Raw genomic sequence first — 23749 nt, 5'->3', positions numbered from 1 at the left:
GCGCGCTGGGCACCTGGGGACGCCGCTCTTCCCCACTCCAGCGCCAAGAGAAGAACAAGAAACCGCTTCTCTTACCTTGTCGCTGCCTCGTCGTCGTCCTCCTCCTCTTGCCGCTGCCCGTGCTTCTGCTGCTGCTGTCGAGGGGGGGGGTGGCTGAGCTCCTTGCCCCCCTCCGGCGGTTAAGTTTATTCCTTTCCTCGGATAGGTGGGGGGCTCTTGGGGTTCCCCCGAGCAGCGGTGGGGTGCGCCTGGCCCAGCACCCCAGGCAATCAGATCCGTCTGCTCCTCAAGATTGCAGTTTGCTCTCTGCCTCTTTCCCTCCTCCAGTCACCTTTAAATGCATCTTTTACTGCAGTACCACATTATATTTGCAGATCATAAAATCCACCTCTCGCGCGCACCAAGACCGTCCTGACATTACTGTTTTATGACCTTGACTTATTGTGGTCACCTGGATAATATTTAAATCAACGTTATGGTCTCTCACTTACATTAAACCCGCCAAGAGACGTTCTAGAAAGGCTCTAGGAGATGAGTCAAACACAAAACACACACATCCACACACTCAGCCTCTTTGGGGGGAGGGTGTTGCTAAAAAAAAACACTAAAAACAGAAAACCACCCATTTGAGGATCATGATTCTGGAAATTTATTAGGATTTTTTTCTCCATTAAGGAAGCTACATGCAAGATACAACGTACAGAATATCTTTAAATAACACAACCCCCAGACAGGGACAGGGCGATATTTGGGGGAGGGGCACTCTGTCTTTGCTTCACTATGTTCTATTTTAAATTAAAAAAATTTTTTTTGCTCCTCTGGATGGAATTTCTGAGATGGCAGTGCATGGGGGATGTGGGGGTGCTGGGAGAATGGGAGAAAAGCAGAAGGCAGTACAAATACGAGACTTCAAGCAGATTCTCAGAACGATTGGGAGGTGAAGACACAGAGAGGGTTTGGTGCAGGCGCTGGACGCTACGACAAACACACAAACACTAGCCGAACTTTCCAAAAACGTCTATTATTCTAAGGAGGAAATGCAGCAAGGAAGGAGCGATTCTGACTGTGCTCTTCGAGATTACAGACCTTCTCTGGTTGATTTTTTCCCCTCTTTTTCCCCCTCTAATCGGGTGGATTCGACCTTAACTTTGCCTGGAGAACGGGATGCTATGTGTGAGTGCGTGGGTGAGTGAGGGGTTGACACACACACCAGCCACACTCCCACCCTCGTCTATGCGGGCACACCACACCCCACAACCCAGCACCCCATTTCTCATGCTTTAGGTGGACACATCTTCGCAGCAAGAACCATAGGTCCCTTGAAAGGAGTGTCTGAGGTCTTTGCCTTTTTTGCAGGCGTGTTGCATTTATACTCAGGGAGGAAAAAAAATATATACCACCAGGCACAAAGGGAGGAGGGGCGGGGAAAGGAGGGAACGGGGGGAAGAGGGTGAGTGGGAGGGGAGCCCCCTCGCTCAGGTGAAATTAAAATTGGAGGTCAGTTCCCGGATTCGATTCTCTCGGTTCATTTTCTTGAGTTTCATTCTGCGATTTTGAAACCAGATTTTGACTTGTCTGTCTGTAAGGTTAATGGTCTTGCTAATCTCCAGGCGGCGCTCTCGTGTCAAATACATATTGAACAGAAATTCTTTCTCCAATTCCAGCGTCTGGTGTTTAGTATAGGGACACCTCTTCTTCCTTCCGCTCTTTGCTGTCAGCCAATTTCCTGTGGTGTTTTCTGCCTTTATCTCCTCTGTTAAAAATAACATTATTTACATAAGTATCCCTCGAAGAGGCAACCCTCGCAGCACTGCAGCCTTGGCCAGCTTGCAGTGGGGGCAGCTGAGGGAGCACAGGGGAGCTGTTCTCGCCCCACAGGCCTGGCTGGTGGGGTCCTCCTGGCCTCAAGGCTCTTAGAATTTCTTTGGGGTCTAGACTTACAGGGGAGAAAGACAGAAAGTACTTGCCTCCAACGCGTCTATTAAATTTAATCACCCAATCCACCTTGACCTAGCATGTTCTGAGAACTCCTGCTCTCCCTCGGCTTGCTGACCCTGGTGTGCACTCTAAGCCTCCCCAGACCCCGCCTCCTCTCTGTTCCTTTCCAGCTCTGTAAAAATCCAACCAGAAGGAAAAAGTGTTTTCCAGGCCTCAGACCCGGTGGCAGAGGCCACCTCGCTGCCCAGAGCAATTTCCAGAGAGCTTTGACCCCTTTCAACACAGTGGAGGGATGTCGCCCCAGACTCTGCAGCCAGAGGCCATTGCAGCCGTCTCTGCACCAGATCCCCAGCCCTGGCTCCCACCTGAAGCGTCACAGAGTGACTCTACCCCATTGGATCTCCCATTGCCAGCTTTTCCTATCCCGGCCATTTCCCCCAGGAGTAACTGAGGCAGGGAGCTTGTGCAGGCAGCGGAGGTCAGGGGCAACAGCTATGGGGCATGCTGAGGAGTCCTCAGTCAACTGCCCTGGCCAGAGACCTAAGGTCAAGGGAGAGAGATCCTGAGGAAATGCAGCCTCCTGGAAATCTCCTGCCTAGTCTATGTAGGTACGTATGCATGCATGTTCATATGTATTTCTGCAGAGATACACACTCCTATACATATGTACACACACAGGGATATATACCCATTTGTCTATTTATATCAGGAGATGCTATAAGTGTGGTGTGTATTTCCCTTTCCCTTATCTACAGCTTCTCCCCCCCGCCCCCCGCACAAATTCTTGCTGAAATGAACCAGCCTTGCTCCTCAAGCAGCAGAAGAGACCTTGGCCATCTTTTCTAGGGAAAAACTCAGAGTCCAGAGACCCGAGAGGGACACCCAGAAAAGGACTCTGCTGATGGCTCTGTGCTCTATCTCCCCTTCTATGCCAATGAAACTGCCAGGTTCCTGGATCTTAGCTTGATGGGGAGTGGGGTGGGGGCCCTAGGGGAACCAGGAGTCATCAGAAAATGCAAACTTGAGGCTGCAGTTTTAAACACTTTAATGTCCTTAATTCTGTTCCCACCTCTGCACCTGCAGCCTTCTGCCAAATTGTTTAAAGGCTCTCCACATCTAACTCTGTGCCATTTATTTTTTATTGGGGTTGTTGGGGTCTGGGGGAAGGGGAGAAATTACAAGTGGGGAGTCCGGCCCAAAGCCCTCTTGCCTCTGGCCTGGTGGGGGCACCAAAATGAGGGGGGCAGGCAAAAAGGGAGCAGGCAGAGTCAGAGGGATTAGTTGGGGTGGGAGGGTTTAGATGGTATGGGGATGGCAGGGGAGAAAGGGGACCCTACCAGAATGGGGGCAGTTTGAGCTAGGAGGTAGGCTTGTTAAACTTGACTTTGCTTTTGGTGGGGCTAGAACGCAGCTTTTCCTACCCTAAATCTGCACCCCAACCAAGCTCGGGGTATGGGGAGATGGTATAAAATTAAACTTTTGGGCTGCACACGTGCCACCAGTAAGGCTTCGTGGGTATGCGTGCCTCTCTCCCCCTCCCCCTCATGAACACACCCGTGCCCACCTTCTGGCTAGGGTCTCCATGGGCTGATTTGCCAAGGCCACCTTTGATTTGCAGAGGATACCCAAGAGGATGAGGGTCTGCCCTCACCCGCCAAAAGAGTGCGTGTGCATGTATGAGAGGGCATGCGTGAGTGTGTGTGAGTGTGACACAGGTCGCCTCCGGGCATACGTGTGGACCGCATCCATATACAAACCGCCATAAGACCCAGGCCGCCCCCAGTCTGCTCAGTTTTCACTGTTTCATCTGCCTCTGCACCCAAAGAGCCCTTCCTACACACAGCCTCCAGTAGCCAGTGCTGTGGGGAGCAGGTTTATCCCCTGCCCGCCCCACCAGTTGGGCCTTTTCTGATGCTTTTTGCTCCAACTTTTCAGGGTAAGTCCCCTCAGCCTCCCTCCACTGCTCCCGTTTCCTCCACATTTTCTCCAGGTGTCAGAGAAGGGTCCTGAGGGCCCCCAGTACCTGCAGCAGAAATGAATCTTGAACCCCGAGCTTGAACTCTGGCTAGGCTTTCCCTCGCCACCAAAATTACAATAAAATCCAACCAAAGCCTCACTCCCTTTCAGGAGAAAACCGCTTACCATGCACACAGAAATTTCCCAACCACTCATTTGTAAGCTGCTTTTGGAAACCAACGGGAAAATTTTTTTTAACGTAACTATAAAAAAAAGGAAACAAAATTTCAAAGCGGAGACAAAAAACCTACAACATTCCAAATGCCCTGTTCCAACGCCATACGCAGCCTGGGCGTCTGGGGGAGGGAGGGACGTGGAGGGCAGCCCTTCACCTCCACCTCTTCCGGCCCCAGCACCGCTGCCAGAGGCCCCCGGCCGAGCCAAAAACCGCAGGAGCCCAAGCCACACGCACAAATCAGACCCACAAACAACAAATCGCGCCTCGCAGGAAACAATTTTCAACTGGGAAAACGCAGTAAAGCGAAATCCCCCTTCTCCCAAGTCTTTCCTAGTCCCTGGCCCAAGATCGCCATTTTAAGCTTTTTGCATGCTTCTGACCTGAGCGGGGGTGGGGGTGGGGGGGTGGGGGAGTGGGGGGGGGCATCAGCCTCCCAGGACACGAACGCAGAGCAAGCAAACCAAAGCCAGCACGCGCCCGGGATCGGTCCCCCGCCCTGGGCAACACAAGACGCTGCAGGCTGCCCGCCGTGCGCACCACCCCGGCCTCGGCGCCCACGGCCGCTGCCGCCGGCACCTCCACTTCGCCGCTTACCTTCCCTAGCCAAATGAGGCGCCACCAGCCTGGCGCTCAGCAGGCACGAGTCCCAAGCCGGGGTCGCATTCCCAAGACCGTCCAGAGCCTCCTCGGCCCAACCCTCTCCCTGCCCCCGCCCCGGCCACGAAGACCAAGTGCCCGAGCCTCCCACCCGGGCCACGGCCCAGGCGGCCTTACCTTTCGCTTCGTTATCCGAGGTGTCTGGGCTGGAGTCGGCGGTTTTGGCCCGATCCTTTTCGCTCTCCAAGGGGCTGCCTTTTGGGCCCGCCAGGTTCTGCTCCGTCTTGATCTCATTGGGGCTGGGGGTCTGGCTGTCGGACTTGGGGGTCTCAGGGAAACTCACTTTACCCCGGAGCTGGGGAGACTCCAGATGTTCGGCGCGCGGGTTGAGACTGGCCCGCTGCTCGAAAGGGTTTTCGAAGTCGTTGGCCCCGGCACAGTGGGGCGGCTTGTCCAGCGCGGAGTAGCTCGGGCTGGCGCGGTAGTAGCTGGGCACCGGCACCTCGTGCTCCCCGAGGCAGGACTCCTGCAGGGGGTGGGAGTAGAGAGCTGCCTCGGGGCCACTTTTCGCCCGCTTCTCTGCGCTGTACATGCAACAGACATTCTCCTCCTTGACACTAGGTGGGTAGGAGCAGGAGGATAGCGGCCTGCCAACAGGTTGTTCCAGGCGGTAGGCGGCTTTGGGGTCGCCCCAGGAGTCCAGCTGCGAGAGGTAGGACGGGTAGGTGTTGAGGGCGAGGTTGGGGCTGCTGCCCTCGTCCCTCTTGGAGAGCGAGGGCGCGAGCCCGCAGCCCCTCATCACCCCGCAGTTGAAGTCACTCCCAGATTGCATATACATGCCTGCGCTCCGGCTATAGCGCTCTCCTCCGCCAGGCGCAACCAAGGGCTCCGCGTACGAGTTCGGAGTTACATTGCGAGGGCATGTCATTTTCAGAGAGAGGGGTTTTTAAGGAGCAATACTACTGCGGAGGAGCTGACATCTTTTTTTTTCCCCATCCGGGAGGGGGGGCGGTTGGAGGGGCGGGAGGGAAAAGAAGGGGAGGGGGGGAAATATCAGCTCCATAATTATCCGCGCATTCGGCCCTCACCATGTGACGGCTAGACCAATGGGATTTGAAAATGGCCTTGATGATTCAGACGGCCGTGACGTCAGCGGGGTCAAGTTGTCTGCAGGCGGAGCGCGCAGCGTGGAGTAACAGCGCCACCTAGCAGCCGCCTCGAGGTAGGGGCGCCGGAGCCCTTCCCCGCGAACAAAGGAAGGGCCCCCGCGGCGACTGGGGCAGGAGCGGGGTGGAGGAGGGATGAGGGGGTTCTAGGGAGGATGGGGTTTGTTTACCCGGGAAGCAGCCTGTAACTCTTGGGGAGAAGGGAGCGGAGAGGGGGGAAAATGCGGGACAGAGTGAGAGAGCGAGGCAACTCGGGGCTCAAAACAGTCACATTCAAACTAAAAGGTCAAGACACGATTCAGGTACTTCTTCCCCTCCTCACCTCCTCTTTTCCTCGCCTTGGCCCCCGCCCCCACTTCTTCCCCTGGGATGGGAGTGGGGTGAGGTTTGGGGGAGGGATCCTGCGGGCAGAGAAAGGGAGAGGAAAAAGTTAAGGAATCCCAAACGGAACTAAAGTTTCTCCTCTCCTGCGTCCTCTTTCGTCGGTCTCGGCCCTTGGGGCTGGGAGCTCAGCTCGGGACCTCCCGTCACGGAAGTTGGTTGAGTTGCAAGTTCCCCGTGGGGATTGACGGGGAATCTCCAGTGTCTGGGGCAGGCCAGGGAGGAGGTCAAGATGACTTCAGGGCTGCTTGGGAGAGGGGGATTCCGAGGGGACTGAGGGGTCGCGGGAGGAGGAGGCCGGCAACCAGAGGCACCGGCTCCCCGACCAGGGAGCGCGGCCTGGGCCTGGCTGGGTGGGCGGCTCCTGGGTTATCAACTCAGGGGCAGGAAGGCTTTGGCCTTGGAGCCGGTTCGGCTGCTCTGCTCCAGGCCCTGGCGGCCCTCGCTTTCCAGTTGACCTTGCCCCCACGAAAACAGGGAGCATTCCCAGAGAGAAAGAGGGAACCCTCGGGGCCTCGGGCGGTTTGGGGGAGTCACGTATCAACCGGGAAACCAAGGCAACGGACGCGACAAAATGCGACCCTGAGAAGTGTCCTTCAACAGAGCGATTTTTTTAAGAAAGGGAAGCGAGAAATAAGGGACAAGGTATGTTTCAAATAGTTCTTTACGTTTCTTCATCGCCTTTCTCACAAAGCGAACTTAACTCTCCACCCTTTCCTCAGGAAACGGAATCTGGAGTATAACTTGTCTTTCCGGTCGCCCCACATTTTCCCCTGGACCGAGCCATGGGTTTCGACTTTACGAAGGGCTGGAGCCTGGCCGGGAAAAGACCAGAGCTCCAAGACGCCCTGGCGCGGAGGAGTGAGAAGGCTGGATCGCTTCTAGGGAGGCCCAAACCCGCGGCTGCTAGAAGACGACTTCGGAAAGAAATCCTCCGAAATCTGTCATCCAGAGGGCGAGAGAAAAGGCGCAGGGGTCCCCGAACCCCGGGAAAACTGGAAGAGAATGTTTAATGTGTGACTTGCTGGCAGGGCCAGCCAGGGGAGATTTGAAATGCTTTCGTGTTTTCATTTACAGAGGTCGCCATGGGCTCGGCACAAGGGGTTGGCCCCGGCAAGGTTAGCCCGTTTAGGCCCCAGATGAGACTTGGGACGGCCCCGGTGGCAGTCAATCCAGGGAGCCATTTGTCCCACCCCGCGGGAAACGCAGACACTTTATGGCCACTCTGTTTGTATTATCTGCGTAAGTCTTTCCCCACCAGTTTGATCGAAACTGTTCGCTTTTACGAGGACCCAACGAAAATTCCCCGTCATATTTATCAGCCGAGGATAAAAATTTAGTATGGGAACTGATATTTCCTCATTTATGGGGCGATGAAATTAAAGACCAAAGCAATTGAGAATTATATGGCTTTGGGGGGGTTCCCTCCCCCCTCTTTCACATCTCCTTTATTTTCCTGCCTGGTGTCCCTGTCCCTGGAGTTTGGCATCCCAGTCTCCTGCCCTTGCCCCCCATATTGGGGTCTGCTGGGCCCTCTCCCCCAGACCCAGGTGCCGCTCGACCACCTCAGCTTCTCCTGGTCTTTCTCTCTGTGTTAGTAGCTGGGGGCCGGGACAGCATTCCCTGAGCCTCTCTGCCCAGGCCAGGCTGGGATCGGGTGGGGCTGCGGAAGGTTTCCAAGAGCCTCGAAGTGGAAGGGTCTGGGCCCAGCCTGGGAGGGGGTGAGGGAGGCGGCAGAGTGAAGGAGACAAACTCCAGATAACCTCTCAAAAACGTCAAGCCCCACGGCTTAACCTGGGGAACCAGCGGTAGAGAAGCAGAGTCACTCGGCTTTGAGACCTGTCTCCCCTACCAGCCTGACCCCCATCCCAAACTCACTCCTTACCTCAGCCCTGAGTGGGGATGGAGTCGCTTTCAGAATCCTTGCCATTATTAATGGAAACAATCCCCCTGGGAGAAGGAGTCTCGCGCCTCTACTCCCATCTCCTCACAAGAACGAATAGTGTTTAAAGTTGAAATAATTAGAAGTATGATAAACATGGCCCATTAATGAAAAAAGAAATCAAATTCATCAGCCTAAGTGGGACCCCCGGTGGGACAAATGTTTGCCTTTAATTACGCAGGAAAAACGCAAACCCGGAGCTGTTAAACAAGAACCGGAAGACGCCGACTTGAATAACTTGTTGGGTTTTTGCAAACTTGGGATTCTGCACCAGTGGAGACGAAAGGAAGGAAGACGTGAGGGTGAGGACGGAGAGAGGGGAGCATTCGTGAGGATTTGGGGAAGTACAGTCAGGTGTGGGTCCCAGCCCTGCCCCCTTGGGCTCCGTCTTTCCCGAGGCCACGAGCAAAGGCTGTTTCCGTCCTATTGTCCAGGCCTGGTGTTCAAAGGCACTCAGGCTGCCACAGCCACCCCACTTGCCGCCTGCCGCCACTGCTGGGCGCCTACCGGCTAAGCCCCACTGGGCCGAGACCCTCAGGCCTGCACCCCAAGGGAACCGGATTGGGGTCCAGAAGAAGTCTGTGTTGCTAAAATCACCCTGTTAAGCCATTTCCCCAACTTTCCAGGAGTGCTGCATCTATGCCTGACTCCCCGGGGCTCCCTCTTCTTGCCTCAACTTGGGGGATGTGAAAATCCGGGGGCTTCAGGCCAGATCGGCTCAGGCTGCACCTACCTTTTGACCAACCCCTCTACCCCGAGAGCTCTGGTCCCCGTGCCCTTCTTCCCGGTACCTAGACCCTGGAAGTGCAGCAGGGATGAGCAGCTGGGCCTCCTGCCGCCCGTGGGACTGTGACCAAGGGAGAGGTGAAGGGTGCTCCTCACAGACTTCAGGGTGGTCAGCGGGTTCCAGACGGCAGGCTGAGGACTGGGGCGCTAGGGGTCCCCATGTGAAAACAGAAGAAGGAAAATCTAGTGCTCAGTGAACAGAAAGGAACCTCGGCTGCTTTCCAGGCTCTAGCCCTCAAAGCACCCCAGAGGCACCCTGATTTCTCCAAGGAAAATTAGTGGAGCTTCCCCACAAGGCTAAGGACGCCATCTAGGAAATTCCAAAGGTGAGGTGAAAAGAAGGAAGAGTGTCTTTCCCTTTGGGATAAAATAATAAAATAATTATACTGTGTGTGTGTGTGTGTGTGTGTGTGTGTGTGTGTGTGTGTGTGTGTGTGTGTGTGTGTGTGTGTGTGTGTGTGTGTGTAAATCTCAAGTGAAATGGAAAACAAAATCACACCAGTGGTTAAACTTGCAGGGTTTTCCCCTCTTGTTTTGGAGGCCCAAATAAATCATTCTCTTCTCAAAACTTGAAGGAAAGATTTGCTTTCTTTTTCTTCGCTAACACCGGGCTCTGCTTCGGCTGAATTGGGAGCAGAAAAATCCCAGGCAAAAGACAGAATGCACCGAAGCCCCCCAAACGGATTTTCAAACAGGTACAAGAGGAAAGTGGGAGGCTGAGGACGCTTGGAGGGGCCTCTGGTCTACCCGGGATCTCGCTGCCACCCTGGCGGCAGCCTGGCCATCAGAGTCGCTCTCACATCTGGATGTTGTACACGTCTGCACCCAGATGCTCTGGAGGTTACCGCCTAGACCCGTACCTGACTTGGAGCTCGATTGCATGTACACGGCCACAGATATTAACTTTTACCCAAAAATGTACTCCCTAGGATCCCCGCATCCCGAAGAAGTCTGATAGCCAGCACAGCTGCCTTCTTGCCCTGCCGAAGCCAACCAGTTATTTAACTTTGCCTCCTGAATTGAAACCAGACAGTAAACACATCCAGTAGAAGCTTTGGGAGGAGGACGGGTGGGATGATGTCTTTGGCGGGCGGGACGGGGTGGGGGAAGCCTTGCTCCCCATATTATGGTTTGCGCCCAAGTTGCCCAGTGGGTCGTGTTTCCAGCCGGAGTCAGGGCTGCGGTCTGCCGGCTTACTTCGGAGAAAATCCCACTCCTCCTTTACTGGCTAACTTCCTTTTCGAAGATCTTTGTTTTCCATCTTTGTTTCCCCCCTTTCTTTTTCCATCTTCCTCCTTTCTCTTTATTTGTTTCTTTCTCTTTTTCTCTGCAATTCATTTGTTTCCTTCTCTTTTTCTGATTCTTTCTTGTGTTCCTTAGTTCTCTCTTCCTTCTTTCTTTCTTTGTTATACAATTTATTCTTTACTCTTTTCTTTCCTCCTAAATGCTTTCCTTCCCCTTGACTTTCTCCCCTAGCTCTTGTTTTTCTCTGTTGTGCTGGGCGCCCTGAGGGGGAGAGCACGAGGTTCAGTAGCATCCCTTCCCAGCCCCACTGCTCAAGCTTGGAGTTGACCTTCGCCCGCCTTCAGCCTTAACTCCACTCCTCACAAGGAGAAGTGTAGGGCTGTCAGCCGCTGGCGGCCAGGGCTCAGCAGTCACTATCAGAGGGAAGGAAAAGCAGGCGCTGGGGCACATCCTGACCAACTCCGCTGGCTCCCTGAAGTGCCCAGGTCCAGGGCTTAGGTATCCTCAAGTCCATCACCCCGAAGAAGCCTCATCCACCAGGTCTGTCTTTGGAGAAGTTGCTCCATCTTTGTCCTGACTTCCAGAGATGAACATTAAAATAGTCCCTGTTTGAGCCCACTTGATACCCCAAGGCTGGAGCTAGGGGAAATGAAGGAGTGGGGTTCTGTCCGTCCCAGGCGAGGGGCAGATCCACGGGGTCACTCGCAGGCTTAGCAGTCCAAGGCCACGTCCCTATACAGGCACCTTTGTTCTTCGAGCTCCTGGATTGCAGCCCACTGGCCTTCCTTCTCTCTCGGTCCTACAATCACTGCAACCTCTGGGCAGGCATTTCTTGTCGTCTTGAATTCTGTCTTTCATCAAACCCTTTGTGGACTTTGCAGGAGGCAGGGTTGCAGGGCTGTGTGTGCAGAGACTCTTCCCAACTTAACGGTCTAAGTCAAGGTTATGGGTCTCCACTTTGTGCAGTGGGTTGAGGGTGTGTGCAGGGCTGTATGTGTGTGTGTGTGTGTGTGAGAGAGAGAGAGAGAGAGAGAGGGAGAGAGAGGGAGAGAGAGAGATGCCTACAGGAGAACAAGAGGTTGTGATGGGGAAGGTCTAATTGACATTGTCCAAACTTTGCGGTTCTGTAAGTGTGTGTCTCAACGGCAGAGTGGCTGGGACTTTTCTAGCAGCCCCCAAAGCTGGATCCGAGGTGGACCTCAGGAAGGATTAATCCCAACCTTTAAGCCTTGTTTTGCCTTAGTCAGAGATACAGCTCCAGACATCCCCCCTCCCACCAGGACCTCAGAACCTCTCTCTCCCCAACCTCCCAGAGACCCTGAGACTTGGTTCCATGGCAAGACCAAAACTTTAAGTTTTTGAAAAAGAGAGGAGGAATCTTGTAAAACTTTTATGCCAAACAAAGTTATAAAAACTTCCCGGGCGTTGCCTTTTCCAAAGGTTTATATGAATAATAAAGAGTGCAGTCGCGTGCACACAGTTCTGGCGGGCTCTGAGCTGGGAGGGTTCAACAAACAGCATTATCCAGCCCTGGGGCAACAGGAAACCCCAGGGGCTGGCCCCTTGAGGGAATATTGGCCCAGAAACGAATTGCCCTACAGATTCCGGAGAGGGGCGGGGAGAGGGAAGGGGTGGCGCCCTTGACTCCCTTGAAGTTCAAAGTTCTTTGTCCTGGTGAGAAAAACCCTCTCTGCCTTCAATCCACTCGAGAAATTATTCCCCAGGTAGTTTCTCCTCCTCCGATTGAGAAACGGCTCCAGGTATCCCCAACTCCATTCACCTTTCAGACACCTAGTCTGTAACTTTCTTCCTTGCCTAAAGCGGAGCTCCCCTTCTTCCCCATCTGGGACACCTAGAACCTGCGGGCTTTCTCTCAGAGGCACTTCGCTGGGATCTGTGAACCGTCTTCCAAGGCGCCCTCGCATCACCATCCCCCAGCAACCTGGGGGTCTGCGTGACAAAGAAACATCAAACCCATTTCTCCTTTCAAGTCCCCTAGGTTCCCCCTGCACCCCCAAAGCCCATAGTGGGAGGGGGAGGAGCCCAGAGTGCTCTCTCAGCCCACACCACTTAATACCCTTGTAAACTCCCACGTGCGCTATAAACTTGGATTTTTACAACCAACATTCCTCCTTAGCTCCGGGAAACTTTGAACTCGGCCTCGGGTTTATTTACTGGTGGGGGGTGGGATTGGGGGACTGGGAGCTGAGAAAGGCTGGAGGAGAAGAGGCGGGGAAGGAGGTTGCGGGCAAGGGGGTAATGGAGTGGGGGTATGGGGTGTGTTGGGGGAGCCAAGACTGTCCACTGCGGATTTGTTTACTAGTTAGGGCGGAAGCGTTTTCTAACACAGGCCAGATTGGGTCGTTAAGGGCGAAATGAAACTGGGTTTAGAGGCGCGGGGTGGGGTGGGGGCACTTTATGGCGGCGTCTAGACGAGGCTCTTTTGTTCCCGGGCAGCGCCACGGCTGGAGGGGATTACCCAAAGAGGTTGAGCCCGGAGTGCCCCTGACTGCCAAGGGGGGTCGGACATCCCGGGGGCCCGAAGGTGGGTTTGTTGGGGGGACAGAAACCTCTTTTTTCTAATTTTTAGAAGGTCACCGAAGACTGGCAGCTTCCTGGGCTGGGATCATAGAAAGCTTTTGTTTTTCTTTCACCATGACACCCCGCCTTCCTTCAGAAATCCCTTCTAGAGCTGGGGATCTTTTCTGGGCTGCACATTGCAGGGAAAGTGGTAGCTTTGGATTTTCAATATTCTTCTCCAAAATCAAGAGCCATTTAGAGATCAGTATTTTGCTTTATAAGCAGGTTCTATATAGTTATCTCCATCCTATTTTATTGGAAGCACGGCTGGCAGGCCCATAGCCCTTGTTATGACTCGTGGATAAACATCATACCTAGAGATATCTCTCAAGCACAAGTGCACGCGCATGCAAACGTGCATGCACACACACACACACAGAGACGATCCTCAGCTGCATTCCTTCTGCCACTCACTACACACTGACAGTGGTTACACACCTCAGAGGACACAAGCCCTAGATGTGCATGTGGTCAGTTTTACTGCATACTATAAGCAAAAGAGTGTACATAATATTCCTTTTCGTGTGCACCCATAGGCATCCGACAGATATTTGTGTGTGGGCACATGAGGCAATTGTGGGGTTGTATATACACCCCAGTTTGCAAATTTTGTCTCAAGACCTACATTTACAAATGAGAGATTCAGATACCCCGTCATCAAAAACGACGGAACCTAGATGCAGTAGTCCATAGTCGTGGTGCTTTTTTCTTTCACTCAACAGAATTATATTGACGAAAACATTTTCTTCGAATTACAGAAGAACCGTTCCAAAGAAAAGGGAACGATGAGAGAATTGGTCCTAAACCTCTGCCCCCAAATAACGAATTTGGAACAGAGATCACCAGAGTGCCCTCAACGAATGCGCTGAAAGGACTATAGTTATCTTTATCCGGAAGAAACATGCAGCAAATATATATATGGGTGTGGTGACCATCCTCACGGGTCACCTCCTTCCCCAGCGCCCCACCCCAAGCCAACCTCTTACAAAACAGATCTCTGGGGCTTTCCACGCTGGGAGACCAATGTACAAACATCAGGGTGGCCCCAGCCTAGGGTCTTGTTGTGTCTGGAGGAGCCCAGCCATTTGTGCTTGAGGGGAAGGGGCCCAGCCCTACCCTCCCACCCTCAGGGGCTGGCGCGGTGCGGAAAGGGAGGGGGCTGGTTTCTCCCCCTCTCCCTTCCCTCCTTCAAAACTGTATATAAAAATTCCAATACAGTCTTCTCATAGAGGGAAAAAGAAGAAAAGAAAAAACGAAAGCCCTACCCTCAACCCTACACATTTAACTGCCACAGACGGAGACATCTGGTGGGAGGGCGGTGGAGCCAAGAAAATTCCTGTAAATTTAAATTCGATGATGGTTACAATTAACTCCACAACAAACGTGTGCTTAAACGGAAAGCGTTGCTGGGCGTTTGGACGCAGCTCGAGCTGCACGTGAGAAATGAGAGCTTTAAGAGTCGCAGTGGAAAGTCCTCAACTTGAGAGCGGGAGGAAGCTACCGCCGCACTCTTGCCCCTGCCCGTGGAGAGAGGGGTGCAGGCCCGCCAGCCCCGGCCTACCTCACCTTCACACGCCTGTCCTCCTCTGCTGGGCTCTGCCCGCCTGCTTCCACCTCCTCCGCCTTGGGAGCATTGAGGGTTTTAAGAGGAGAGGGGCTAATAAAAGGGTCAAATAAAATCATAATATTGAACAGAATGAAATATCTTTATTTGCCACCAAAAAAAAAAAAATTCACAGCAATCCCTCTGGGATAGGAGCCGGGTGGGGATTGCACACGTACACACGCACTCACGCACAAGGAGATGGGTGATTCAAATCTCATTCCAGGCGAGTCCTCCCCATATCCCCTCCGGGTAGAAAGAAATACTTGTGAAATTTATTTACAAAAATTCAGGCCTCAGCATGGGGGAGGCGTCCAATCCCGTCTCCCTACTGCCTCTTCCACCCCAATCTTTTTTTTTTTTAAAAAAAAGAAGGTAACAAATGCATAGACTATAGCTATAAATTCGCGGAGTGGGGCACAGCTTGGAAAAAGGTTAGGAAACCTCAACGCACCAGTTAAGAAATTTCAAAGGAGGGCTCTACACGTTCAAGGGGGAGAACAACTAGGCTTGGGCAGGGCCTGGGCACAGACAGAGGTAGGACACGACTTTGCACACCTAACACCAGGTCAAAGGAACAGAAATTTCACAGCAAGGCGGGATCACATTTAGCTGCTCCCCAGCAGTGGGGAGTGGTGGGGTAGGGACGGGGAGCCCGGGAAGTCTCCCCTCGCAGACACAGTGTCCGAGCAGATCTTCTCACATGGGCAAGGGAAGGCTTGCAGTTCGAGGACTGTAAGGCTCTGGCGCCCACTACTCACGCCCCTCCCCCCACCCAATCCGAGCAGCAAGACATTGTCGCGAGGTGTGTTTTCTTTTAAATAAAGATTCTTGGCCTCGGCGCCAACGGTGTCCACTCGCCGTGGATCAGACACTCTCCTTCACCCCCCTTTCCAGGCCCGGTCCCTGTCCCACACTGAGTCAGACCAAGGTGAAGGAGGTTCCGGAAAGAAGTGCGGGCAACGGCAGTGGGGGCCAGCCCTGGCCACAGTCCAGTTTTCCACCCGCGGAAAGAAGGCGAGTTAGAAAATAAAAAATAAAAATAAAATAAAATAATCTCCCCCTTTCCCCCCTCCCCCCAAAGGGCCCGGTCCGCGGTTACAGCAGAGGATTTCCCGAGAAATACTGCAGCCGGTCTCTGCTTAGTTTTTTTTCTTTCATCCTTCTGTTCTGAAACCAAATTTTCACTTGTCGGTCCGTCAGGTTCAGCATCCGCGACAGCTGCAGCCGCTTTTCTTTGTTGATATACACGTTGAAGAAAAACTCTCGCTCCAGTTCCCGGATCTGGAATTTCGAATAAGGGCAGCGCTTCTTGCGGGTGCGGGGGGCGTCTGGAGGGGAGGGGAGGGGAGGGGGCAAGTGCGAGGAGAGGGGAAGAGAGACACGTGAGACCCCGGCGACCCCAGCTCCACCGCCCGGCAGCCCTCCCGCGGGCGCAGCGCTGGGCCGAGCCACGATCCCCTGGCAGAGCGAGCTTGTCCCCCATCCCGGGCCACCGTGGGACCCGCGCCCCCCCCCCCTCGGACGAGGGCCGGGGCTGGCGGAGTCTGGGGGAGAAGGAAGCCAGCCGGGGCCAAGTGCGTCCCCGCAGACAACGCGCCCCCCCACACACGACTTCTGCTCAGCCGGGCTCCTCTGCCCCTTCCTGAGCTGCCCTCCTAGTGACTCTGAAAACCCGCCGCCCCGCCCCCCCAGAAATCTGGGGGAACCGCGGAGAACAGACGCAAAGAAGTGAGACCAGGCGAGAGTCGTGGGGAGGCAGGGAGGAAGCGAGCGAGCAGGCACCAAAGACACCCGAGAGCTGCTTCCGGGGGCCCTGGCGCCCCGGGACGCCCGGCGGGCCGCGCCTTCCCCGCGGCCAGGCTAGGCCGGCGCAGAGGCCGCGGGCCGCAGAGAAACGCTGAGCCCCAGGCCTGGAGCAGAGTGGAGCCCTGAGCTGCCTCGTCCCCACCCCCTGTCGCCGCTGACCCCCGGCTTGCTCCGGGTTCTGCTCAGGGACACGCGAACACAGTTTGAACATTTGGAAAATAGTTTTTGAAAGAAGCAGAGCGGCCCTCGCCGGCCTCCCCGGCCTCAGGTTCTGCTCCATTGCCTCTCTCCCCCACCACTCCCCCTCTCTGAGTTTCTCCCTGTCTTTCCCTTGCCCTCCCCTTTCTCCCCCTCCACCCCTCCCCTCCCTCCCGCCCCCCGGCAGCCGGGCTCCCCATCCTTCCTTAAATGCTCCTCTAAGTTCACGATCAAAGTTAATATAGCCCGCGATGGTGGCGCTTTCAAAAATTTCACAGACCGAGGGAGATAACGGGGAGGGGGTTCACCCAGCTTTTCCAAAGAGCCCTTTTCCCTCCGTCCCCACCCCTTCTCCATCGTAAAAAGTCGAGTCGTTGGGAGAGAGGGCTTTGTAGGTTATAATAAAATCCTTTGAATGCTTATAAAACTCCACATAAAATCGGACTGACCCAAAACACGAGGCCGTCCCCGCTCCCCTCTCCTCCCCCCTACTCTCGCCCTCCCTCTCTGGCTCCCTCCCTCCTGCCCGCCTGTTTCACGGCCGCTGCTACCTACTGGGGGCGGCTCCCTTGGCCGGCTCCTTGGCCGCCGAGTGGGCTGAACCGGACGAGCTGGGATTCGTGTTTTCCTCCTCGGCCTCGGCCGCCTCGGGCCCCGCCTCAGCCCGGGACGCCAGTCCCGAGGCCGGGGGCGCCTCGGGCTCCCCCTTGGCCTCACCCTTGCCCGGGCAGGGGGGCTCGGCGGGCGCGTCGCCACCACCGCAGTAGGCGTTGTCGAAGAAACGGTCGAAGGCTTGGGGCAGGACGCTGTTCTTGTTGACTGAGGAGTAGAAGCCGGCGGGGGCGGCGTGCGGGGCGCTGGGGTGGTGGTGGCCGCCGTAGGAGCCTTCGTTTTTCATGAGGATCTCGGTGACGGTGGAAGGAGGCAGGCACTCCCGGTGCATGAGCTCGTCGGCCGCCGCATAGCAGGAGGAATAGCTGTTCCGGTGGTGCCACTTGCCGGAGGGCTCCAGGCCGTAGGAGACCTCCCGGACCGGGGGCACTTGGGCCGGGTAGGGATAGGAGATCTGACGAGAGGGGGCCTGGGGCAGGAAGGAGGAGACCGTGGAGAACTCGGGCACGTAGTAAGTGCAACTGGGCAGATAGAGGTTGGAGGCGCAGCTCCCTCGCTCGCCGAAATCAGCGCCCCTCTCCTTGCGCGACGGCGAGCAGAAGTTGCCCAGGTTGACCGAGTTAAACATCGTTCTCTTCTCCTGCCGGCTCCAGATGGAGGTTTTGGACCTGATCTAGCGAGGGGGGAAAATTTGGGAAGGCGAGATGACGCGTTATCCGTCTTAGTCTCTCTCCCCGAGCACGTGATCCAAAGTAGATATTGTCATATATCAGTTCGGAGCACTTCGCAGTCGTAGGAGGGGTTCTCTCTTAGGTAAGATGGGGACGTTCAGGCGATTGGTTTGCAAACACCGCAGAAACATTATGAAAATCAATTGCAGATTTGTATTCGTTTTTCTCTTGACACTCCCCTCCTCTCCATTCCACAGAGCGAGCAAAGGAGGAGAGAGAGAGGGTTGGGGTGGGGTGGGCGGTGGGATGGGCGGGGGCGGGGGCTAGGAGGGGGTAATTGTATTTTTTTCTAGCTGCTGCTCTTCCCCCCCCCCAGGATTGGGAGAAGGAGGAGGGTTCTCACGTATGGGGGGGGGTCTTGCCTCCTCCCCATGATCAGCCCAAGACAGGGCTAGGGATGAGGACCTCTTTCCCCACTGCCTGATTCTGCCAGAGATGTGAATCTTTTCCCCCAACTCTCAGGGACTCTTACCCCACCAACCTGAAGAGGGTCACAGCGCGTGTTTACAAGAGTTTGAAGAAGTCGATTCTTTTCCTGGCCAGGGCTGGCTATCAAGGCTCCCTTTCCCCTTTGGAGAGACTCCCTGGAAGTGTATCTGAAGTTTCCCAAAGGTGAGGCGGCCCAGCAGCAAGCCAGTGTCCCAACTTTGTCTGGCTTGCTGTGCTGCTGGCGGCTAGGGACTTAGATTAGTCATAAACAGTGGTAAGCAGTGAGCCAGCCGCCCAGCCGGTGCCTGGCGAAGTCTGGGAAAAACCTTCTCTAATGTTGTGTTAAATATTTAGTATGAGAGAGTGGCCCTGGGTGAATATTTCATGCCTGACTTTATTGTCAATCAATGCACAGAAAGCTACATCCACTGTGGATTTTTTAAGTCTCAAACCCGCAAGAAAGAGGTTGGAATGAGAGTCCTGTGTCTTCTCTGTCAGGGGCCCTTTGGGTTGGTGGTTCAGTCTCAGCTTCTTCACTGAAAAGAAGCCCAGTGTCGGCTCTAGGAAGGATATGGTGGAGGGACTGGGGTTGGGGCTCCTATCGTTGGACGATTTGGGGGCTGTGAGGTGGATGGTGGGGCCAGGTACAGGTCTCTGGAATAGACCAGCAGGGCAGTGGAAGGGAACTGAGGACCCTGGGTGGGCTGGGCAGGGCCAGGGGTCACTCTCTAGTGGAAAACCCCAGCCCCTCTCCCTGCTCCCCGGGGGGCTGCAGCCAGGCCCTGGTGGGTGCCACTTTCCTGTTTCTCAGTCCTGCCCTTCCCTGCCAGCCTCCTGGGTGGCTGTGACCCCAGAGGTGGACTCAGCGGTTCTGAACTCCCTTGCCTTTCTTCCCACAGGACGCGTCTGAGCAGCTGAAAATCAGTTTATTGAAAGGTTCTAGACTGGGTACCAGAGCAACTGCCCACAAGCAGAAAGCAACCTGGCATCCAAGGAGGAGCCACTAGGGCATCATCTGTTCTGTTCAGATCAGCAGGAGGAACTGAAGCCCCCGGGGACGCAGTCCACCGCACCCTTAGGAAAAGCCAGAAATGGCCCAAACCCTCTTTTAACTCCTAACCCTTGTTTAAAATTGGTTTCCACTGTAAAAATATTATTTGTATTTGATTTTCCTTGTTGAACTTGACAAGGTACTGAGGCCCCGATAGTAGATGGGGAAGACACAAAAAATGGTACCTTGAGCCCAAATACAACCCCTCCCCCAATCATTCTTTCCCAACCCTCCTGTCTCCTCAAATTTGCCTTAGAGCAACCCCTGGGTTGGAACAGCCTTGGCCATGGGTCCCATTCTCAGGGAGGCTCTGGCATACCCACGGATAGGTCCCTGGCATCCCTCTACCCATTCATTGCTGGGCACTGCTTCCCGAGCTCTCCTTTAGTCCTGGCCGGATCTTAACTAAGGGCCAGATCTTAACTAAGGGCAAAAAGGAACTAGATTAGGACTTTGCTAACGAGAAGGCTGCAAGAAAAAAAAAAATCTGTTGCTTTTCCTCTTTCCCCTACCTCTTTTTATAGGGTGTACTGGGGCCGGCATTTTTAATTATAATGATGGGGAACTATGGACTATGGCTTTTATGGGGTTTGTGCTCTCCTCATTAAACTCGAGTTTATTGGAGGCAAAATGCTCCCCAAACAGTGATGGGAACTGGTAAGAGGGAGCTGAGAGGTACCCCTTGCAGAGGTGTGGACAAGCATTCAGAATCTCCACTCTGGCTTTCCCCACTTCCCGCCAGGGCCCTGGTTCCCCCTCAATCCTGGCCTCCTGGGCCTTGTGGGGCCCAAGCCCCCAAGGCACATTCTGCACCGCCAGGGCCGACAGTGGGGAGGGGGTTTGCTTCCTGTGAGGAGACAGCTGTGGGCCTGAGCACTTGAATTTGACCACCAAAGTTTATTCCAGGGCCACCATAAAAGTGAGCCAGGCTGCTACAAGGAGCTGCTGGCGGCTCTGTTTCCTTGAAACAAAAAAAGAAAGGCAAGAAAGAATGTCAAAGGAGCGGATGTTCAGGAAATTCTAGGGTCTCCCAATAGAGGCTTGTGAACATTAATATTTTTCCCCCTAAAATTAAGGCACAAAGTTCAAAAAAAATTTTTTTCTAGTTTTGGTCTGACTTTTAATTTTTTAACAACTTAAAAAAATCCCAACAACTGGAGGTTGCTGCTGGGGTCAAGGAGAGAAGGCCTTGGCTGCTGAAGTCGGGGAGACATTGATTGGCAAAAGTGCCCACGGTGTGGGCGAGTGGCCTCCCTGCCCAGTCCTAGGTCCAGGCCACCCTGAAGCATAGGCTGAGCTGCCTGCCCCAGCCGGCATCCCTGAGCATCTGTGCCTCCCCCGACGTGAGACCCAAAATCGGTCCCCAAGTTGATTCCCAGAAGCCCTGGCAAGCCCCACGCTGCGGAGAGGAGGCTGCTTTCCCCCCTCATCTCATGGGTGCCTGTGGCCTCTCCACCTACTGGAGTCCCAGCTTTCACCTGAAATCCTCCTTAGCAGGGCCATCCTGCCCGCCCCACTGACTCTGGGTGGCCTCATTCAGGCAGCTAGCAGGCAGCTGCGGTCTGGGCAGCCGCCTCGGTACTCTGGCCAGGGCCACGACAGACTCTTCCCTTTCACACACAGACACCAGAGGTGGCTTCAGAAGGGGGCAGTATCTCCAGGTCCTAGCCCAGCACCCCACACACAGTACTGGGCCCCCTCAGAGCTTGTCCACCTCCTGCTGCTGCTCTGGAGAGAGCAGACTGTGGTAGGGAAAGGGGCCCACCCCACAGACCAAGAACTGGGAGGAAACCCCAGTTTGGAGAAAGGGGGCCCTTAGAGCTCTCCAGTCTGTAAGTTCCGTTTGTGTGGGGTCAATAAAGAGATAGGCAATCAGCGCATGGACACCCTCAGTGGATCCGAGGCTGGGCCAGCGAGGATTGCATCCTTTTGCACAAATCTCTCTCCCTTGCAATGCCACTGAGTTTAATAATCCCTTTAATGTGCTTGGGGATTTTCAGGCCAGCGGTTTATCCTGCACCCCGTGACACCTCCCACCCCCAGCCAGGGAACTAGAAGGGAAAGGGACTGCCAGTTCTCAGACTCCCATCTCTCCTCAGCCCTGGCCATTGCCCCAAGCCCAAGGCCCCAAGTCAGGTCACCTAAGAGGACGCTGCTCCAAGGTTCCTCCGGCCCCTGGACAGGAAAGGAGGAGGGAGAAGGGCAGCCCCTCTGCCCCCACAGCCCCACCCCCTTTCCTCTTCGGAGGAGGGATTGTCCTGGGAGGCTAGCAACGCGACCCCATTTCTCCCAATAAAAGTCCCATTTTACGAGCCAGTTTCACTGGCCCCTCACCAAATGCTCTAAAATCAAGGAAATGTCTTAAAAGCAGTCTGGAAATGGAGCCCCTACCATTGGACCTTGGTCTCCAAACTCAGCTGCAACAGCACACACACACACAAAATGCCTTTTCTGGGCAGAACTGCAGTGCTGAGCCACCCAGATCTCCGAACTCTTGGCCCAGTGCAGGCCGGGTTGGCCGGAGCCGCCATTCCCCGGCTTCAGCGCCTACTTAGGCTCGGACCCAGTCCTCGCAGATCAAAGTGAGCTGGCGGCATTTTTATGAGATCAACTTCAGTGGCTCGTTACTTGTGATCAGATGCCTGGGTTGAAAATGCAAAAGGGAACAGCCCATCAACCCGAAAAGGAAAAGGAGAGAGAGAGAAGGCGCAGGCATGGGGTGAAAAAATTCAGGTGACACATAGCAAGAAGATTCCAGTCACCCACAAAAAAGACCCTTTGCCTGCAGCAAGAACTGTTTGTGGGTCAGTCCCAGCCTCCAGGCCCTGCCATTTCTCCCCGGTTTCGGGAGCCAGGAAACCTGACTTGCCTGTGTTCTGAAGCCTGATACGAAAGCTTCCACAGTGTGGACCTGCCACGTGGGGCAGAATGTGGCCGCCTGCACTCCCTTGCCCCAGCGGGGAAGTTGCCTTCTGCTCACGATTCAAAAGTCTCTCCCATTTTGCTGCTCTCCTCTCTGAGGTCTCCGTGGTCCTCCGGTCGCTACAGCCAGAAGTTGAGTTACAAGAAGATTCGCCAGAGATTTATCGCCTGGCCCCAAACTTGGAGAGCCTCGTTGTCATAAACAACCGTCTATTGTCTAGACTTTTATCTCCGGGTATGGATCGTGCATTATTGAGGCTCAGGAGACACGGGCCTTGCTCTGTGGGGTGTGCGTGCAGCTGAGTGCTTGCCCCCTTGCCCCCAGGGGTTTCTGTGGGTAGGTTTAGGAGGGGACTCAAGTGTGCGTGTGCCCTTGGAGCTGGGCAGGTATACCTGAGTGTCCAAGGGTGAGGGCTCGAAATGGGGAAGGTCTGTCTGCCTGGGAATGTTCTGGTGCATGTACTTGTGTGTTGGGTCAGAATTTGTCACGGTATGCTTGTTTCTCGGGCATTTTAAGTGTTTCTGTCTGGGCTTTTGCGGGTTTTATTAACCTGTATCCGCTTGGCCTGTTATGTCCCTTGGAAGCAGATCATCTGGTGTTTTTCAGTAGTGGGCCCATTGTGTGTGTGTGTTTGGCTTCTCTGAGAAAATGGGTTAGGGTGATACCTTTCCAGTCTCTCCCTCAGATTTCTGCACCACCTCAGCCTAAATCACACCTCAGCCTCTGCCTTCACCACAACGTCTTGCCTTGCTTCGCTCACTGCAAGTCCCTGCCTCTCCCAAGTGACTACCAATTTTCTGTCACAGACACAAAATACATTTTTGCAGGATGAGGTCTGGCTATCTTTGCCTTTCCCACACTAGGGGGAAATGTCGCAGCTCGTAGTGAACTCCCTCCCTTCTTGGGGCTCCCCTTCTCTGGGCTGAGGGGGACATCAGAAAGGGCTTCCCCAGTCCACTCTGACCTTTAAAGATACTCTCCAAACAACTCCAGATAATGACAGAGAGGGCCTGCCACTCCCTCCCTGGCGCTTCCCGGCAGCAACTGTCCTCACCCTGGCCACCCCCTCCTCCGCCCCTTGAGCCCAGGCAGTAGGACGTTTGCCCAGATTAAACGTCAGTGGGAGAGACACTTATCACCTTAGATCTCAGGGTCAGAGGCTGTTTTTGAAAGCCAGGCTCCTTTAACACCAGCAGAGATAATCAAATCCTCCCCCTTTGTTTCTCATGATCAGAACACAGGGTGGCAGGGCTCCAGGCATACAGGCCTGGGAGCTCCCTGCCTGCCCCCACCGCTCCTGGCAGCTCCCACCTGGGCCCCAGACCCCACTTCAGGTCCCAGATAGTTCTTAGGCACCCTCAACCAGGTAGGTCAAGTGGGACGGGACTGATCCCAGACTCCGTCCGGTTTTCCAGTTGAGAAGGGTGTAGGTGACAACCAGCAGGGGTTTGTGGGGCATCAGATTTAACCAGAAGCCCCCCATCAGTGCACCCCTCCCTTCCCTTGCCATTAGAATTCCCATTTCTCTCTCTCTCTCTCTCTCTCTCTCTCTCTCTCTCTCTCT

At 54.7% G+C, this 23749-nt stretch overlaps 2 protein-coding genes and 2 long non-coding RNA genes across 6 annotated transcripts; 2 read left to right on the top strand and 2 right to left on the bottom strand.

Moving 5' to 3' along the window:
- Positions 1–625: 625 nt before the first annotated feature.
- HOXC10 (homeobox C10) lies at positions 626–5764 on the bottom strand. 2 transcript variants are annotated; one of them, XM_027106498.1, is made up of 3 exons: positions 4907–5755; positions 4081–4157; positions 1643–1753 (listed from the first exon to the last, which is right to left on the bottom strand). In XM_027106498.1, exons 1-3 carry the CDS (start codon positions 5655–5657, stop codon positions 1745–1747), a joined length of 837 nt encoding a protein of 278 aa, XP_026962299.1. In that variant the 5' UTR covers positions 5658–5755; the 3' UTR covers positions 1643–1744. The 2 variants fall into 2 exon arrangements, with proteins under 2 accessions (XP_026962298.1, XP_026962299.1); XM_027106497.1 differs by lacking the exon at positions 4081–4157 and having other exon boundaries at positions 626–1753; positions 4907–5764.
- Positions 5765–6204: 440 nt separating this feature from the next.
- LOC113620542 (uncharacterized) lies at positions 6205–9434 on the top strand. Of its 2 annotated transcripts, none has more exons than XR_003432819.1 (3): positions 6205–6921; positions 6999–7518; positions 8400–9434. It is a non-coding gene; the product is annotated as an uncharacterized LOC113620542 (long non-coding RNA). The 2 variants fall into 2 exon arrangements; XR_003432818.1 differs by having other exon boundaries at positions 6999–8520; positions 8845–9434.
- A 5082-nt stretch (positions 9435–14516) lies between these two features.
- HOXC11 (homeobox C11) lies at positions 14517–17793 on the bottom strand. The gene is made up of 2 exons (XM_027106495.1): positions 16995–17793; positions 14517–15763 (listed from the first exon to the last, which is right to left on the bottom strand). The coding sequence occupies exons 1-2, from the start codon at positions 17677–17679 to the stop codon at positions 15531–15533; spliced, it is 918 nt and encodes a 305-aa protein (XP_026962296.1). The 5' UTR covers positions 17680–17793; the 3' UTR covers positions 14517–15530.
- LOC113620535 (uncharacterized) lies at positions 17718–19832 on the top strand. The gene is made up of 3 exons (XR_003432810.1): positions 17718–17864; positions 18245–18394; positions 19111–19832. It is a non-coding gene; the product is annotated as an uncharacterized LOC113620535 (long non-coding RNA).
- The last annotated feature ends 3917 nt before the right edge of the window (positions 19833–23749 follow it).

The sequence above is a fragment of the Aethalodelphis obliquidens genome, unplaced genomic scaffold (genome assembly GCF_003676395.1).
Source record: "Aethalodelphis obliquidens isolate GAN/ISIS:26980383/991018 unplaced genomic scaffold, ASM367639v1 scaffold8, whole genome shotgun sequence".
Lineage (NCBI taxonomy): Eukaryota > Metazoa > Chordata > Mammalia > Artiodactyla > Delphinidae > Aethalodelphis > Aethalodelphis obliquidens.
The sequence above is the reverse complement of the archived record's forward strand: the minus strand, read 5'-3'. Positions and strand labels throughout refer to the sequence as shown.

Bases quoted from the DNA above. Each gene is read 5' to 3' on its own strand.
- HOXC10 (XM_027106497.1), bottom strand. From the start codon at position 5,657: ATGACATGCCCTCGCAATGTAACTCCGAACTCGTACGCGGAGCCCTTG. The intron at 1,754-4,906 runs GTAAGGCCGCCT...TATTTTTAACAG, and splicing joins CTCGGATAACGAAGCGAAAG to AGGAGATAAAGGCAGAAAAC.
- HOXC11 (XM_027106495.1), bottom strand. From the start codon at position 17,679: ATGTTTAACTCGGTCAACCTGGGCAACTTCTGCTCGCCGTCGCGCAAG. The intron at 15,764-16,994 runs GTAGGTAGCAGC...CCTCCCCTCCAG, and splicing joins GGCCAAGGGAGCCGCCCCCA to ACGCCCCCCGCACCCGCAAG.